At 46.7% G+C, this 17,937-nt stretch overlaps 1 protein-coding gene across 1 annotated transcript in view; it reads right to left on the bottom strand.

Annotated features, from left to right (window-relative positions):
* Positions 1 to 17,937, bottom strand: part of nrg3a (neuregulin 3a) — a 217,093-nt gene that overhangs the window by 32,318 nt on the left and 166,838 nt on the right. The window contains exon 3 of the mRNA XM_076043000.1: positions 8,984 to 9,057. Within this exon, the coding sequence (XP_075899115.1) occupies positions 8,984 to 9,057 (74 nt within the window). The remainder of the gene's footprint in view (positions 1 to 8,983; positions 9,058 to 17,937) is intronic.

Raw genomic sequence — 17,937 nt, 5'->3', positions numbered from 1 at the left:
TGATGTCATTCTGGCAGGGAATTGTGGGAAAATCTCGTCAGTTTGATTCAATCCTCTTTTTTTTTTAATGGGTCAGTTGGAAAACAGCGGGAAGTGGCCTTGTCGAGAGTGTGCGAGGTAATCCAGGGATAGCGGCAGGGGAGGGGAGGAGGGTTATTTTTATCCCGCCGGCCTTCCCTCCAAACGGCGCAGTTTCATTTTGGCGGTGCCGACGGCTGATTGGCTCTCTGCTTCCCGGAGGTTTAATGACCGCGGCGTGGAGCCAAGTCGAGGTGAGCCAAAGGCAAAGCGGCGGATCGTAATAGAGACAGACAGACACTCGTTTACAGTGAGGGAGAGCTGGGCGGAGAGAAGACGGAGCGAAGTGAAGGAGGGAGGAAAGAACGGAAAAAAAAAAACAACCCTAAAAGGATACAAGATCTCCCGTCAATATTTGAACAGGCCTGTGTTTGTTTCTCACGCGCTGCACGTTTGAACGGCTGCCAGAAGACGTTCAATCAGGAAGCAGTTCACGATTGCAGAGAGACGCGTTGGGAAATGTGTGGATCCCCCCCCTCTCCCAACCCCCCCAATGCCTTCTGCAAACAAAAAGCACGTGGGCACACTTGTTCCGTCCATTTAACATTAATATTAATATGAACATTAACATTGAACATGTTTTCAAAAAATAATTTTGGACTTTAAATATCGTGTGGAATGTATTCCTGAGTCCATCAGGGCTGAAAATATCAATATAGATTTTATCCACATTAAAAAATAAAAAGAATTCTGTAGTTGTTTTGTCTTTTAAACAAGAAAATAAATAAATTTAAAAAAACTCTCGTCCTCAGCCCTTTTTAGCGCACCAGATATTTTTTGGGTTCCTTTCCGGCCACTTGAGATAATTAATAATAAGTGCCGGACACCCCATTTAGTATTAATTCATGCAATCAGTGAATAAATAATTTATCAGATTTGAGCAGCAAAGAGGATGAACGTGTCTCTGTGACGGTGTGAAATGGGAACAAAGACTCAGCGACCAGTCCTTCAGTCGCCCCGACAACGACTCTTCATTTCTCAAAAAATTTGACATTCAAAAGCCATTTTGAAGTCGTTTGCCTCGGCTGTCGGTTCAACCGTTCTGGAGGGCCGTCGTTGGACGTTTGCTACTGATGAACCATCATTGCTCAGTCAGCTGAGCCGACTCCATGGAGTCAGAGCCAAAAAAACACAAGACCCGAGTCCTTGTTGCCGTCGCTCAAACACATTTGAGTTCTGTGCCGAGGCTGTTTACCAACGAATTTGAAATGACTTTCTCCACTTCAGTTGCAACACTGATGTATTATTATTCTGGCTTGTGTATTAAAAACTTTTGAGTGCTTTCTGGCTGCACCGCAACAAAAACGAGAACAACCCACCGTATAATAACTGTTTTTTTTTTTTTTTTATTCAATTGCTTCAACTTTGCCAAGATGGAAAAAAAAATGACATTCTTTAAGCGAGCAGGTTTTTTTTTTTACAGAGGTTATTTCATTTCTTATTAACGGTTGATTGTCTGAAGCTGAGCCGCGGCCAAGGCAGTTTATAGACGATATAAACGCAGTTGATGAAGGTCAAGAGGACGTGACTCGAGACGACATGGACTTATCAATGAGCAGACGTGCAGCCCGCATCGCATCCTGCCGCCGCACTACAGTCGTACTTCACCAGATAAATATCTGAGCTTCCGGATCCATTAGGTGGCCTGCAGGTGACCATGCAGAAACTGAGGTCGACGGCAAAGCAGAACAATGCACAAAACAGAAAAGTGTTGGTGGGGAGAGAAGGGGGGCGAGGGTGGCGCTAAAAATGCATCAGTCATTGTTTGAAATATATTCCAGCCCAGCACGTTGGCAATTCACTCTGCAAATATTTTCACGAAGCCGAGTCACACAGGAGTGGACGCCAGACGGATCGCCGCAATCAATATGAATTTCCCACTCTTTCTCTCCCGCTCCTCAACTCTCTCTCTCTTCTGATTGCCTGCTGTTCCAACTGTCCACAGAAATAGACGCACTGGGGGTAAATTGGTCACGGCAATCAGTGTCCATTAAGCGGCAGCGTGGCGGCGGCAGCGGAGGTCGATTTTGCTTTTTTTTTTTTTCTTTTCCCTCAAGCCCTCGCTCACCGAGTTCACCTCCAGTGGGAGGAATGTAAATTTGCAGGATAATATAACTGCAGTGTGTCATCGTCCCCAGAAATACAAGTTATTTCTCTCTCTTTCTCATCAGCCAATCAGAGCGAGCTGAGACAAAGCAGATTTTCTGGCCTTTGGACATTATTTTTCAGATCAAAAGTCCATAACTTAATAAAAAAAAAATCACAACGCAAAGACTTGTTATTTGTATTTTGTCTGTGGAGGGGAGGGGATGTGTAGCTGCAGTACCTCGAATGGCCACTGTAAAAGGCTGGTATCCAGTTCTTATGAAACATCTGCTTATCTTCCACTCCATAAAACAAGAAAAAAAAAACACCACAGGTTTCTGCAAGTCTGTGACAGAGACACAGATTTCATGTATATGCACACAAAACAGAAAAAGAGAAAACGCTGTGCACTTGACTCCTGAGCCGTGCTGACACGGCGGATTAGCGTGTTTGCCCACTCTCTGTGCTACACGACGTTCAGTGCCTGCAAGGCAGCGACGACGACATCAGACGGCGTCGGCGAGCCGCTCGCTGTTGACACAACTTCCTCCTCCAGTCGTCTGCTGCCGCGCCAAGCTGATCCTACGCGTGTTTTGGAATCCGACGGGGAGAAACTGCTCACTGCTTAGCTCAGTCGGGAGTTTTTCACACAAGAAACAATCATTCAGGTCTCAGCCTTCAGACTGGCAGTGTGTCACTTACACAACGCGGTCGTAACGTCTGGTGCAGTCTGGCCAAGTGGAAGCTTGTTTTAAAAGGAGGCCGGCAGAGATTTATCTCACCATAATGACATAAATCATATAATAAAAAAGAGGATTTGATGGAAGGTAATGGCGAGAAAAAAATACATATTATTGTGAAGGAGGGAAAAACATTCAAGTCTGAGAAGAAGAGGCAGGCTTACTGAGTCTGAACCGGCATGTCTGGGGAGTTTGAGAAGGTGAATGAGTACTTCTCCATACTTATTCATACAACAGACGGTGAGGAGGTTGTTGAGTCTGGCATCTCTCCTATTGCACAATAGTAATACTGATTTTACTGTTATCATCATCCAACTGGAAGAACGAATCCCGACTCCTTATCGACCGTTTCTGCTCTGCTAATTCACTTATCGAAAAGTCCAAAAGAAAACCCCTCCAAGCTTCCGCCGTGAACCAACGATTGAATCCACAACTCTGCTGTAAAAGATACAAAAGCCCTGACTTGTCCTGGCTTTGCCTGCAGAGGGAAGAACAAGGAAGCACAAACACACACATCAACATCCCAGTGAAGCGTAAACAGACGCGGGTAATGCGGAAGATGGATCCTTTTCATCCGCTTTCAAAGGGAGCCGCTGTCAAAGCGACCAGCCTTTGTAGCTTCTAATGGGCCGCCTGTGTGAACGCCGCCACTTCCTTCACCCCGGACTCCTGCGTTAATTAAAGCCGAGGCGGCGCCGCTGCCGTGTCTCAAGCAGCTTGGGACCGACACAAAGGGAAAACCACCGTGAAGAGCAAAAAACTTGATCCGCAAAGTCAACGAGGTCCCATCGACTCCCGGCTTGTGATGGTTTGCTGTCCGTTATAGAGGCTCGCTCGCATCTTTGGCATCATTTAATAAAAAAGGCAGACGCTTTGCTGTTTGACGGCAGCGCCACCACCTCCCAACCACTTCGACTAGTTCAGAGAAATAGTCACTGCCAGTCAGTCAAGTTAGGTTTTTGCCGTTGATTGTGGTAAAACGTTTTATTGATCCTCACATTGATTTCTTCCTTCATGCATTTTGGATCAAATGATTCTTACAGCCACTCTGATGAATCTATCTATGAATGTATCATTAGTATTGCCTGTTTGCAGGTGTAAATGGTTGTCGATTTTGTGCTCGACCCATAATAACCACCAGACTGGTCTCAGTTCGTCCTTGAAGCTTATTGACGTGTTGCCAGACGACTGGAGCTCCAGTCCTTAAAGCTTAGGTCTCAGTTTAAAATGCCCTGTTGAGAGGTTGACTGTGGGTCTTGCAGGAAGGAAGAATGATTTTTTTGTTTCTATTCTGTTAAAAATGTGTTTGGGCTTCACTCTCCCTCATAATAGCTTTATTGCGACAGTCCAAGGTGACTCGCTTTGCAGTGGCTCTAAAAAGTCGGCTGGCGATAAAGAGCGTAAAGCTCCGGAGTAATCACATCATTTTATGCTTCCCTTTATGTCTTATGGATTTAAAAACGCAGCCGCGCCGTGTTTGTATTCTCCGGGACTTGCGTGGTTACGACAACGTTATCGTCCGTGCCGCATGCACAACCTGCCAAGCGTGAAATCAGATCTCATAAAGATTGCGCGAATTAAATCCGACTCGAGATTTAAAACTCCCAAATCGCTTCGCGATTCCGCCAGCTGCGGGATGATGTATGCGCCTTATTGTCGGGGCCCCTAAACAAAACTTTTTGCAATTCTTCATCTTAGAAGACCTGAACTCCCACAGACAAAAAAAAAACCCAAAAAACACTCGAGGTGAGAAAATCTGGTGAAGTTTCTTCCGGAAACTGCTGCGCTATCAGGCAAAACTTTCTCCGAAGTGGGTTGCCAATCAGCAAAGCTCCTAGACTGAACAACAAACACACGTCTAGACAACTAACGTTGTTTGAACCGTGTTTCCATCACACCTGGAAAACAATAAATAAATAAATAAAAAGGATGATGTGACGTTAGAAGAGCGGCATCGCGAGCACACATGATAGGAGCCTTTGTTGCTCTCAGAGGCTTTCCAGGGGAAAATGCAAACAAATCTTTGATGTCAATTCAGTCAGGTGACAAAGTCTCCGGGGAGCTTTGTCAGCGTTTCCACAACTAAGCGCACGACAGTGAGTCTTGCAGAAATGCCCCGAGAAATTCACCTGCATTTGGAAAGCAAACACTACGACTGGCAGTCTGACAAAAGGCCTTGAAATAATAATAATAAAAAAAAAACAACAAAACAGCATGACTTCAAAATATGACTGGAATGAGGAACATTCAGTCTCAGGAAGCTGGCAAGCTGGTGGAACTTAGCAGAGAATGTAATCGAAACAATAATTTAACAGAATGAAACTTGCTGTTTAAATCCAATAGAGTAATGCTGCAAGTGGTACCTCTTCGAAGTCCAGTGACGACACATTAAATGCACTGGAACGCATTTCTTGACTCACTATTGTGCAAGCAAATATATTAGACTCCACTCCAAACATGTTGTCATAGCCTGTCAATGTTGAGCAATGTAAAAGCAGCTTTTGAACCGTTCACATCAAATCAAAACGACCAACTTATCCTCAATTGTACATTCGGTCACATGTGGAAAGTTCATTTCTAAAACTTTTATGGTTAAAAGGACTCCTCACCACCAGGGGTTGCTGCAGTTCTCCTAGCGCCCTAAGTTCACAGTGTGTGGCAATGTAAAAACATTCAGCATGTGTGTGAATGTCTGCGTCCAGAACTTGAAATAGCTTTTTTAATTGTGCGAATCTTCTGCTACTCCATTATGTTTTTATAATTGGGAAAGCAAATATTTGAACGCAACCTTTTTATTTCCGAATTCCCTTTGAAAACAAATCCATTTTGGGAGCCGTTTGTTCTTCCACCCTGTCGGCCGCCCGGCTTTGTTTGGAGTTCCGCTAAGGTCACGGTTCCCCTCCGAGACACAATGCCACAGTCGAACCCCGGCTGATCCTCCCTCTTTCAACCGCCATGGCTCCTCCTCGCCACTCCGCCGGGACCCCGCCGCCTGCCAGGGGTCCTTGGCAACGTCAGTTTGGTGAATCTTTGTGAACTTGGTGTAATTTGAGGCCTGTGGTCTGAGGACTGAGGCGACGCCGCTTAGTGTCGTCAGGAGATGAGTTGGACATGGACACCACCGGCCGGTTGGCTGGCTGGGGGAGGAAGGGACGAGGCCTGAGGCCCAGACAGAGACACGTGTTGAGGATAAAGGATGGCAGGCAGGAAGTTAGCCAGAGACAGATGGAGGGATGGAGGGCGGGGGGGCGGGGAGAGCATGTCAACACTGAGGCCGGGCGCCAAGCACGAGACACCGGGAGTAACCTGGGAAATTAGGATTTGATGAGCTGCAGGCAGCGGGAGTGCAGGAGCGATGCTGTGATAGGACTGTCTGGGGGGGCGGGGACAAGGAAGAAGAGGCGGGGCCAGCCAGTTCTTCCTTTGTCAGTTTGTGCACTTACCAACTTTTAGCAAGTGGGTGAGTTGTTGAGTAAAATGGCGGGAAAAGAAAGAAAGAAGCAAAAAAGGCGGCATTAATGGAAACAGTATCTCCACGCAGGCTACAGCTCACAACAGGATGGACTCGACCCGTCGATAAAGACGGGAGCTGAGAGACATCAGCAAGAAAAATAAGGTAAAGGAGAAAGAGCCGTTGCGATAATCAGAAGCTGAAAAGAAATAATAGAAACTAAACATTGTTTAGCAAAAGTGGTGATTGAACAGTAAGTTGCAGTGGAATAAATAAACAAATGCAAAAATGAAGAGGATTTCCGCCTTTTATCGTTATTTTTCCTCTGTTTGTCGGTGGCGCCTCCTCCACTTCCTGACAATTTATATGGAAATCCCCTCCAGCAGGGGTCTCCAAGTAATAGATTAATTGTCGGCGGCTCACTTAGGCGGAGAAACCAATTTGAGGTTATGGTTGAATTTAGTACTTTAGCTTGTGAGAGAAAAACTTTGTTCCCACTTGTCGAAAGTCAATTCCTTCCACTCCTGCTGGTGAAGGAAAAAAAAACAACAAAAAAAACCCAACAACAAAAAGGGGAAAAACAAACATTGTCGGTGCCTGAAGTCGAGGGGCTCAAAACAGATCCCAGAGCTTGTTTTTTTTTTTTTTATTTTTTTACAACACTGGGGGAGTTGAGACGTGCAACAAATATTTTTCCCTCCTTCCACCTTCTCGAAGAAATCGTTGCTTCCCGGAAAACTCTTGACCGACTCATGACCTAAAATGCGGTTACTGTTGTGTTTTGTCTTTTTCAAAGTTGAATGCAATCTGCAGCGTGACGGTTTGTCACTAGAGGGCTCATATTCTACCCAGTTCACGGATCTAATTTAAAATTGTATTCATTGGCGACTCCAACTGAACCCAGGGGAGTCGGGGGACTGTGTATTTAGCCCTCTGTTTGCCAGTCTCCTGCTAAAAACTGATGCTTTGTCGGTCCTTCAGCGTGTTTGGAAGGAGACAAAAAAATCAAGGCGGTCTCCGAGGGCTGAGCCAGAACACTTCCTCGTTTTAATTTGCGACCTTCAACGGTCTTCAAAGGTCACGATACAAGATACACATGTATGTTTTTAAGGTGTCATTCTCCAATAACAAACGTCGTTGCGTTTACTGTCACAGATGGATGGCGGTCCATGTCTTGCAACAAACAAACAAACAAAAAAAATGCCCACTTGGCTCCTGCAAATCGGCGACGTCAGACGGCATCATTAACGTCTCGTGTCGGACAGCAATTATGCGACGGGGGAAATTAGCAGTTCGGGGGTGGCGGCCGATGCGTTCAGGTCGGCGGTTCGGGGTGTACAAACACGGCAGCGGTGGCGGCGGTGGCAGGCGTCACTTGGCTGAACAGCAGTGTTGTTTCAACAAGGACAATTAGCCTAATACTTTGCTTGGAATTAAAAAGCTCATTACAGAGACTTAATTAATGACGTGGAAAGTAAAGGATATTAGCAACGAAGAGCAAAGAGAGATAACAGCGGAGGCACTTTTTTTTCCATCTGCACCACTTTATCTGCGTGTCTTATGGACGGGGTGCATTTCCCCCTGCAGCCGATTGCAAAAAAAAAGAAGAAAAGAAAAGAAAAAGAAACATATTAAATGTTATCTGGGTTGTGCCACAGCGGGATGGATTTTGGGGGTTTTTTTTTTTTTAACTGTCGGGTGATTCCCTGAAGGCACGGTGCCGTCCTTTGACTGGAAACCTTTCTATTGTGCCACGTTTTTCAGATAAGCCATTAGCACCGCCTGCCGCCGACAAGGTTGGGTGTATTTTGCATTGAGCGGAAAGAAAAAATTGAGGACCGTGGCGTACAATGCGGCGTTGTGATAGCGAGCGGCGCGGACGGAGGTCAGCACTGCGTGACATTGAAAAGATGTGTGTGTGTGTGTGTGTGTGTGTGTGGTTAAAACGACAGAATTGAAATTAGAGGGAGCCCGAGAGCGAGTTTGCGTTTGAGGGGGACAAAGCCGGAGCCTGAAACGACAAATTATGGAAAAATTAAGTATGAAAAAAGGTCCTCAGCCCTTAAATCATTGTTTGCATAAGAAATAATAAAACTAAAGCATTATATTAGTTTAGACAACTGTTGTGTGATTTTCTGGTATATATACTTAATAATATCAGAAAGTCCTGCTTTCCAATCTGGAGAAAAGAAATGTAAATTTATTTTGGGGTGGAATTTTGCTCGATAACAAGCACTTTCTCCTTCTTTCATCCGTCTTCCGTGCCCTCGTTTCTCCGTGCGAATGCAAGTAACTACCATCGATTTTTTCCCCCAAATTAGATCCGAAGCTCCGCTGTTTTCCTAGCTTTTTTTTTCCTTTTCTTTTTTTAATTAGCGGCTGAGGCTGGCTGAGGAATTCTCACACTTTAACTGCGGTTATTAAGGTGTTAGGAAGAAGGTGCTGCAGCCCCTCAGCACGACACACATCCGCTCAGCGTGTTGATTGGCTGCTAATTTAGTACCCAAAGATGAACCCAGTCTGGTAGTGAAATCTGCCGCACATTTTCACACGCATAGCATGTAAACTTTTCCAATAGACACTGTCATTTCAATGCCATTTTCATTGATTTTTTTTTGTCAGGACTTACTCGGGTCGGACAAGATGGAGTCGGTCTTGGGCAGGAACTGGTCGCAGCGGATCCCCTGGTATCCCTCTCGACACCTGGCACAGGAGAAAGGTAAAGAATTAGCTTCGAGTCATGCAGCACCTCAGGAAAAAAAGGAAAGAAAGTGCAAAGTCGACAGAAAGGAGGTGCAGGAGTGACCGAAAACAAACATCTTCAGCCCATTAAGTGCGACCCCGTGACCTTTCTCTGCATGAGGCCGGATAACTCATGGGGCCTCTGCTGCTGGCCACGGAAACATCACACAACAAGGCAACAACGATGAATTAAAGCTTCAAAATCAATCCTTGAAGAGCTTTTCATACGCAAACCCTGCATGACTTACACTTCCTGTCTGTCCCACTGACTTTCTGAACCTTCTGTTCGACAAACCAACCAACCAACCAAACGTTGACTTGACCAGAAACATTTCAGGTGACTGTCTCAACTCCACACGTTGCAAAGCCTCCCTTTCCTCACCCCTGGTTACCGCCCCACGCCGTTTCATCGCTACACCTCCCCGAAATCCCGCCGTCCCCGCCCTCAGAAGCCCTCCGCCCCACCCCCACCTGGGCTGAGAGAACAATCCCATCAACCTGGTCACAAGAAAGTGATCAAGGCCACATCAAGCTGGTCCCGGAATCATGGCTGACATATCAAAGCTGTGTGAACGGTAACGGCGTGTCTTTCATCTCCGCCGAGTGATTTTCAATTTATTACAGCAGCCGTGGTGGGCGGAGAAGGAGGCGGCGCCAGAGGTTTGACAGGGAACATCTTTGTTGGGATGTTGGGAGGACGGCAGCCAGTATTATAAGGTATATTTTTTGTGTTTTTCAGCCAACACTGGGAGCATTTTGTCGCTAAAGATTTTTACACACTGCACCTTTAAGTGTCTACCAGAGAAACAGAACAGAGCCGCACTTGGGGTTTAGAGTATTTGTGTGCTTTGGCATTTTACACATTAGCTCTGTGAATGCATAAATAATAAGTGCCAAAAACACCTCCAGCAAGCGGACAAAACTTTTGTTTTTCTCTACGAATTTCCATGAATACTGCAAAATAAATATAAATATAAAAAGCTTTTTGGGTGACTCAACTCGTGTTAAAAACAGGGTCAGCGTTTTAATGTAAGTCAAAAAAAAAATCTTGATATGAATTCATGTGTTGCCGCAAAACACCAACATGCAACCTAAATTGTTGGCTGAATGCAAAAAATGGCAGTGGGATGTAAACACGGCAGATGTTTGTCGCCTTCTTGCGCCGTGACGATGGGACAGACTGAGACGCGGCCGCCACCTCGGTGCTGCTGATGCGGTGAAGGAAGCCTCAACAATACCAACATTTCGCCAGACGACTAAATTGCAGCCTGTCCTCCTGCTGTGAGCTCAGCTTCTACTCGTACGACCGCCAACGAGTAAAACCCATTTTAAAGACACGGTGCGTCGGGCTGCTTTATTTCACAGCCAATTCCAGGCTGTCGGCGGCTGTGGCTCCATTCGCTGCTCTGGGCCCAGCAAGACTATTTAGACTAGAATGAAAACAGTTTATTTTCACAATAAAGCAGGTGTTCTCCATCCTGTTGCTCAAAGGTCTCCAATCCAATCTTTGATCTTTAGTCCAAAAAACACCAAAAACTCGTGATAACCAACTGAAAAAAGGCTGTTTTTGATCACAGCCGAAAGAAACAGTTTTCTCACAGCTGCATTTTTTTTTTTTTTTTTTTTTTAGCTTTTTTTAGCCTCTGTCGCTAATCATCACATTGTGCACTTTCACCAAGTTATTGTTTTGCTCTTGCATGTGTGAAGTGCTGATCCAAATGCAGCCGCTAATTAAAGGAGGAGACGGAGATGAGGGGTATCCGGCGTGCACGCGTTTCTCCCGCCGCCCCCACGCTGCAAGCTGAGGGCCGCCGCCAACCGCCAGCGCAGCGCCAAGCCTGGGATAAATATAAAGACGTGCATTGCTGGAGGATGGATGGTGTGAAGTGCGATTGTTAAAGGAATATTAAATGTACATACACAACACACACACACACACACACACACACACAGACATACAATGCAGAATGTGGGTCCAAGACAAACTCCAGCATGTCTGTGTGAACCGTCGCTGCTTCATCCTCTGATCTTATCAGGATTCCGCAAAGTTTCTCCCTGATAAATTTAGCTTGACTCGTCTTTGAGTCGCAGCTCACAGAAGTTCTACGCAAGTAACACACACACACACACACACACACACACACACACACACACACACACGTACACACACACAATGGAAAGCTTCACCTGACTAATGTAAAGGAACGAGTGTGCTTGGCTTCAGCGCCGACTCGCTGCTCCGAGGTTTGTTTAGTCAGACTTGAAAACAGGGCCACAGATTATTACTTCCTCTCCCCTGTATTGAAGCTACGTATCAACACCACACTCCCTCCCATCCCCAATGGCTCTCCGTGGTGCAGGAAGCGGAAATGGAAAGCGGAAAAGTCACCCAGAGTGGAGTCGAGTCGTGGTGAGTCGTTTGTTCTCCCGACGGGATGATTGAAATGCATCTGGGGCGCCGCATCCCAGCCCGACTCTTCACCTGGTGGGCGGGGCCAAGTGAGAAGTGTGAGAAGAGCGACTGACGTCGTGTTCGATCTGAACTGCAAAGTAACAATACAAACCCAAGGCTAAAGAGATGTCAGCGATGGGTTCTCAATGTCAAATGTAAATCAAAACCTGAGCAATTCAGTCAGAAATAAAAACACTGGCAATCTATGTTGACAGTCATCTTCAGCGTTTCTGTTCAGCACTGTTGTCGATGTTTCCTGGAGTACCGACCCCTTCCAGCAGGTCGTTGCCCCCTTGAGCTTCCTCACTAACTCAGGGCTCCTCCTTAGCTGCAGATCCCCCAAATTAAAACCTCCCCGTTGTGCCTTACACCTCATTCCTCTGCTAAATACCCACCTTTCACCTCACATTCCATTGCATTATTCCTCCTCAACACACTGGCTTTGGTAAAAGGGGGAGACTAGGGGGTTGGGGTGCAGCTATTAGAGGAAGACAAACAAGTAAGAACTGCTCAGATGTTGGAATAATCCCAACAGCCTAATGTGTGTATGTGTGTGTATATTTAAATATAAATATATATATATATATATATATATAAAAAGCAATATTTGCTTTTCCAAACAATCCCTTTTGGGAATACAGCACCACATGAGCTCATCCAGCGCCTCAGCAGCACCGGAGAGAGCCAAAGAACTAAAGAGAAGTGAGAGACGACTAACAATAGACCACATCGTGTTCTGGGCTGCAGAGTCGGAGCAATTTCTTCTAAACGGCTTAAAACAATCGTGTGTGCTTGGTGCCATTGTGGTGGGATCACCGGATGCTAATGTTCAGTCACGAACGGCAAACGGCGGCGTGACGTTTGAATAGAAGTGGCAACAGAGAGACAGGAAGCCGCAAACTTTGACGGATGAACAAATCCGAGCCGCAGCCCCCGGTTGAGCTGTTAGCAGTTTGCCGTCGGCAGGCACGGTGGGTGTCCGGAGCGCAAGAGTGAACCGTAAAAAAAATTAATAAAAATCAACAAATTAGAGAGATCAGAAAAAAAAATAAACTACTAAATACAAAACTACTGGATTTTGGAGTCAAACACTTAATAGGTGGTGGCAGCGGGGGGTACTATGTAACGTAGTTGTCATGGTTACCTTTTACAAACACATAATGCTGCAATCTGCAACTATCGTTCAAGGCAACAAAGCAAAACGTCAAGAAAACAGCTTTAAGAAACTGCATGCTTTTTTTTTTTTTTTTTTTTAACTGTGCAGGTGTGAATGCTTCAGTCGTACGTCACCGAACTGGAAACTAACAAAAAAAAAAAAAAAAAAAAACACCTCGTGGTCCGTCGTGGAGGAAGTCCTGGCCCATGGGCCGCCTCCAAACAAACGCTAGGGCAATTAGCTTTGTCACGCTAACCTCAGAACACTGCATGTTCTGCTGCAGGAGCTGAAGAACCAGGAGGCTCTTCCAGCTCCAGCCATTTGGAGAGAAAGAACACAGCTCGGAAACCAAGACACCGAATCCTTCCCCTCCTCCTCCTCCTTCCCTTCGTCACCCTCCCCCTCCTCCCCCTCCTCCTCCTCCAGAGGGATCCTCTGGCTGTTCACCACTTCAGCTCTCCACTCCAGTCAGCGCCACAGAAGAAGAACACTCTGGACGACTGTCACGCCGGAACCCTCTCTGTCTGCTTCTCCATATCGCTGCTGAAAATACCATTAGCGGCTAAGATAAGACTTTGTGCAGCCTCTTATCTGAACCCCTCCCCCACCCCCACCTCTCTGTTTCAGTCCCCGCCTCCGTCTTTCTCGTCCTTATGAATATTAACACTTTATCACGAGGAGGGCCACTTATCTCTGGGCTTAATAAACCTCCTCCTTCTGAGTCGCTCTGATTAGATCAGCTTTGTTCGTTCGAGAGCATCTGTTCTCCGCACGTGCGTGTCACAAGGAGGCGCCGCAGCACTTTCTGATCGATTACAATCGGGAGATACCTCGGCGAGGGGCGAGTGAGGGGGTCACTGACGTGCACGAGCTGAGTGCATGGATAACGCAGGAAAACGACGGCTACAGCTGCGAGCTTTTAGCTTTGAGCATCACATTTAATGATGATCAGATGTTGTTTGACAGCCTGTCACTTCCTGGCTGGAGGCCTGTTTTCATGAAACCCAAAATCTTCACTGCTGGCGTCGTGGATAAAAAATTACCGATGTTATAATGATGAAAATGGGCGGAATATTGAGCCGCACAATTAAACTCAAAGTTCCATTTTTGAAGGTCATGTCAACAAGCGTTAATGGCACGAAAAAATTATTAATAATAATAATAACAAAAAACACCCTGCAGGCTGAATCATCAGCAGTTTGTCTCTTTTCGACTTCATCGAGCTTCTTTTCCATGAAGCATTTTTTTATATGCCAAATGAGCATTTGCCTAACAGAGCGGAAAGTTTGCGCTGAAACAAAAAAAAGAAGTAGGAAAAAAAACAATGGCTTGATAAAAGCTTTGACCTTTGGGTGAAGTGAAGAGGGGGGTTGGTGGGCATTGCAGGTGGGGGGTGGGAGGGGATCTGCTGAGGTCATCAGACCATTTAACTCGGCATTCAACGCCTTGCGCATGTTTAACACACCAAAGTAAGTCATACTGGACTTCTACGACCTGTCGGCTGACTTTTCAAGTTTTTTTCCGTTTATTTATTTATTTATTTACTTATTTCAGTGAACAGGGGATCAGAAACTGTTCATTTCTCTACATAACAGCGAGGGCAGCTCCGGTGCATGGTGTCTATCTGACGGGTTCATTTTTAGGTTACAGCAGAGAGAGTGAGAGAGGAGGGAGAGAAAGAGAGAGGGGTGGTGGTGGCGGTGGTGAGAAGTGGATGGATGCAGGAAAACAAAACGTGATTTGAACTCCCAAGCAGCACCTCCTGCAGTCGTTTGTTTGTGCCGATGGTGTGTGTGTGTGTGTGTGTGTGTGTGTGTGTGTGTGTATGTATGTGTGTGTGTGTGTGAGACGTGCCAGTGTGGGAGCATTAATTAGCCAGGTGAGTTGGACTGCACCATCATTATGCTGACAATCAGACCGCTGTCTGCCAGAGCTGCAACCAGGAAGTAGAAGAAATGGAGGAAGTAGTGGAAGTGGAGGAAGTGGATGACGTGGAGGAAGTGGATGACGTGGACTGAGCAACAGGAACCAGGAACAAAGGATGAAGAAAGAGACAATAGGGATGGAGGAGAGAAACAGGTGTGCGAGGGACTCCAGGCAGGAGACGGATGTTGGAGACGGATGTTGGAAGCGGTGATACATGAGGAGGGATTTATCGCTCATCCCTCGGGCTGATCGTCAGCCCCCGTGATCTCCGGCGCCGCGCCAGTCAATCACCGCACAATGTTCTCGGTAGAACAGCGGCGCGCTGACACATTTTCCCAGATATCTTCTCCCCCTCCTCTCCGTGCACGGGGGCGCCTTCTTCCGGCGGCCTGACTGACGGATAACTCCAGCCGGCGCGGGAAGAGAGCATGCGGAGACACGTAACACACTTGCACATGCACAACGCGCACACACACAAACACGTCTCCTCAAGATGTTCCAGGAAGAAAGTAGGAGTGAAAAAAAACAAAACAGAGAGACTCAGTGGAAGCTGCGTCGGCGCCGTCTGTGCAGAACAAACTGCACGCGGCTTTGAGATTCCTCCCAGAAGGAAGAGAGCTCCATACGGAACGTCGCCTCAATATTCAAATTTCCCCCTGGCGAGACTGGCAGCCTGCAGAGTTCATCAACTCTCACGACGCCGCATGCAAAATACAATCCACCGTTCAAAAACGCAAGTTGACGCCCAGTTTCCCATCTGCACCTGGTGTCTGCGAGCCAACCAATCAGGAGCCAGTCTGACGGCAGCTAAAACACGGATATCAAGGTGAGACCCAGTCTTCTACCCCATTAAGTAGAAGTTTTGTTTTACAAAATCAAAATAAATAAAAAAATTAAAAAATAAATGTATCAGCTATCCAGAAGAGATTTGTATGGTGGTGCAAACATGTAAAAAGTTCACATAAGGTTTAAGAAATGAAAATAAGGCTCTCAGGTCCCCTGTTTGCAGATGCATAACGGTAAATATGTCTCCTTTTGGATAGGTAGGCAAGTACACACACACACACACACACACACACACACACACACACACACACACACACACACACAAACACGCAGGCGCTTTGTCAGCTTGTATTTCTTCCTGAGTGTCATCATCCAGGATGTGGGCGGGACCAGGAGCAACTTGTCAAGCACTCTGGGTGCTTTTCTCTCAAAGGGTCTCCGGCTGGAGTGGTGGCTGGTCAGAGAGAGGAGAGGATCAGGAGGAGGAGGAGGAGGAGGAGGACGGTAACGCCCGGCCTCCCGGCCGTGATGACTTTGGCTCTGTCACACCAAGGTCTCCACTAACTCGACTATAATGAGTCTGTCAGCACCGTGTGAGCCATCGGAGATAGGCTGCCCCCCATCAACCCAGTTTCACAGTCAGGGATGAGTGGCTCTGAGCAGGTGTGTGTGTGTGTGTGTGTGTGTGTGTGTGTGTGACAGAGAGGGAGAGAAAGAGAGCCCAGTTTGGAATCTCACTGTCAGATTGGATTTCATCACGTTCTTGAAGGTTTCCTGAACTAAAAAAACAAAACAAAACAAAAAAATTTCTGTCATTATTAAGAAACATTCTTTTTGTCTCATGAGGAACATACAGGCGATCCGAAACCTTTAGTATAATCCTCTACGACGCCGTAGGCGTTGTGGAGCAGTCAGCGGCTGCAGTTGGAGGTGGGTGGAGCTACGTCGGAGATTACCCAGCAACCCCGACTGGTCTCACCCAGAGTGCGACGGGAATCCTGCGACCAGGCAGACCAGAAAGCTGCACTCAGGTCCGTGTGAAAAAACAAAACACTGAGCAAATAGTCTCCTCCACTGAAGAGCGGGCGGGCGAGCGGGCGGGCGGGCGGGCGAGAGGCTCGTTCACTTGACCCGGTCGTCCAATGCAAACACTCGGCCGAGTCACACGTCTGAAAACAAAACAATGAGTGACCTACAAGTTGAGGAAAGCCCAGCGTCGATGCTGCTGCTGCTGCTGCTGCTGCTGCCGCTGACGGGCCGAATGAGATCTTTGGCAGATTTTTTTGAAAATATATGAGAAAAACCCGCAGGAATTCACGAAAATAATAAGAAAAACAGCAGCAGGATTTGGAGATCACATCTCATCCCAATCTAATTGACCTTCATTAAAAAAGAATAATGAAAAAATAAAATATGCTTTCCCACCCGCGGATGTGAGAACATCATTTTTCTTTTTTTTTGGTACATACAATATTTCTCAAAGAAGTAACACAAAATATTTATGTCATAGCGCCCCCTGGGTGCTTGAGTGAACTAGCAAACGGACGCACCTTTGGCGAGGACGACCCTAAACACTGAAGAAAAAAAAAAGAAGTCCTTTTGGCGAGTAAAATAAAACGACAGAGAATAATCACCAGGAGAGGGCGCCCTCTGGTTGCAGGGCAAAACTATGACACCTATTGGCGGAAGCGATACCTCACGGCCCGGCCATCTCCAGTAGACTGTCTCTAAGGATCTAGCGCTCGTCTCCTGTGTGTGTTGACTTATGTGTGTGTTTCATGGTATTTCCGGTTGTTTACTCCGCTTGCTGTGTGCTCTGCGAAAACTGTATGTGCACACAGAACTTTTATAGCATGCAAATTTCCCACAGGACCATGAAGCTCCCCTACAGAGGGATGCGTAGCTTCCCCTGTAAAACAGCCTCTAATCATACACACAAACCAGACAGGCAGGAAGACGAGACCGTCTGTGCTCTGCATAACAACGGCCAAAGTTTATGCTAATCTGAAGGGATGGTGTTGAGTTGATCATTAATGATCACAGACACCTGTTGGAGATCTAGAGGAGAGTGAACAGTTTCTGACAGATTGCAAGTTAAGAGGATAAAGGAAAGAAAAAAAAACGAAGGAAAAAAAAAACAAGCGCCGACTGAGCTTTTTTTTTGTTGCCTTCCTGAGCTCGGCGTGTGCGCCTGCATTTTTCAATAAAGCCTCCCTGATCCAGTGTTAACTGCTCTCATAAACAAGCACCTGGCAGATGTGAGCCACTGCCCGCAGAGTGCTGCTCATGCCGAGGCCGTGACTAGAATCCAGAACCGGCCCGGTGCCACCATGTCTCTCTGTCTGGCAGCAGACGAGGACGAGTCTGGACCGAAGACAGCCGACCTTCTGCCGTTACGGCACACAGCGGGGATTTTTTTTTTTTTTTACGGCCGTAAAGACGGAGCGATGAAAAAAGGGAGGCGGGGCAGAGTGATGTAGAAACCGGACGGCGTCTAATGCAGGATTCCACACCGAAGGAC

This window comes from Nelusetta ayraudi, unplaced genomic scaffold (assembly GCF_046127955.1).
Source record: "Nelusetta ayraudi isolate G7.1 ecotype Tasmania unplaced genomic scaffold, CSIRO-AGI_Nayr_v1 ptg000072l, whole genome shotgun sequence".
Classification (NCBI taxonomy): Eukaryota; Metazoa; Chordata; class Actinopteri; order Tetraodontiformes; family Monacanthidae; genus Nelusetta; species Nelusetta ayraudi.
The sequence above is the reverse complement of the archived record's forward strand: the minus strand, read 5'-3'. Positions and strand labels throughout refer to the sequence as shown.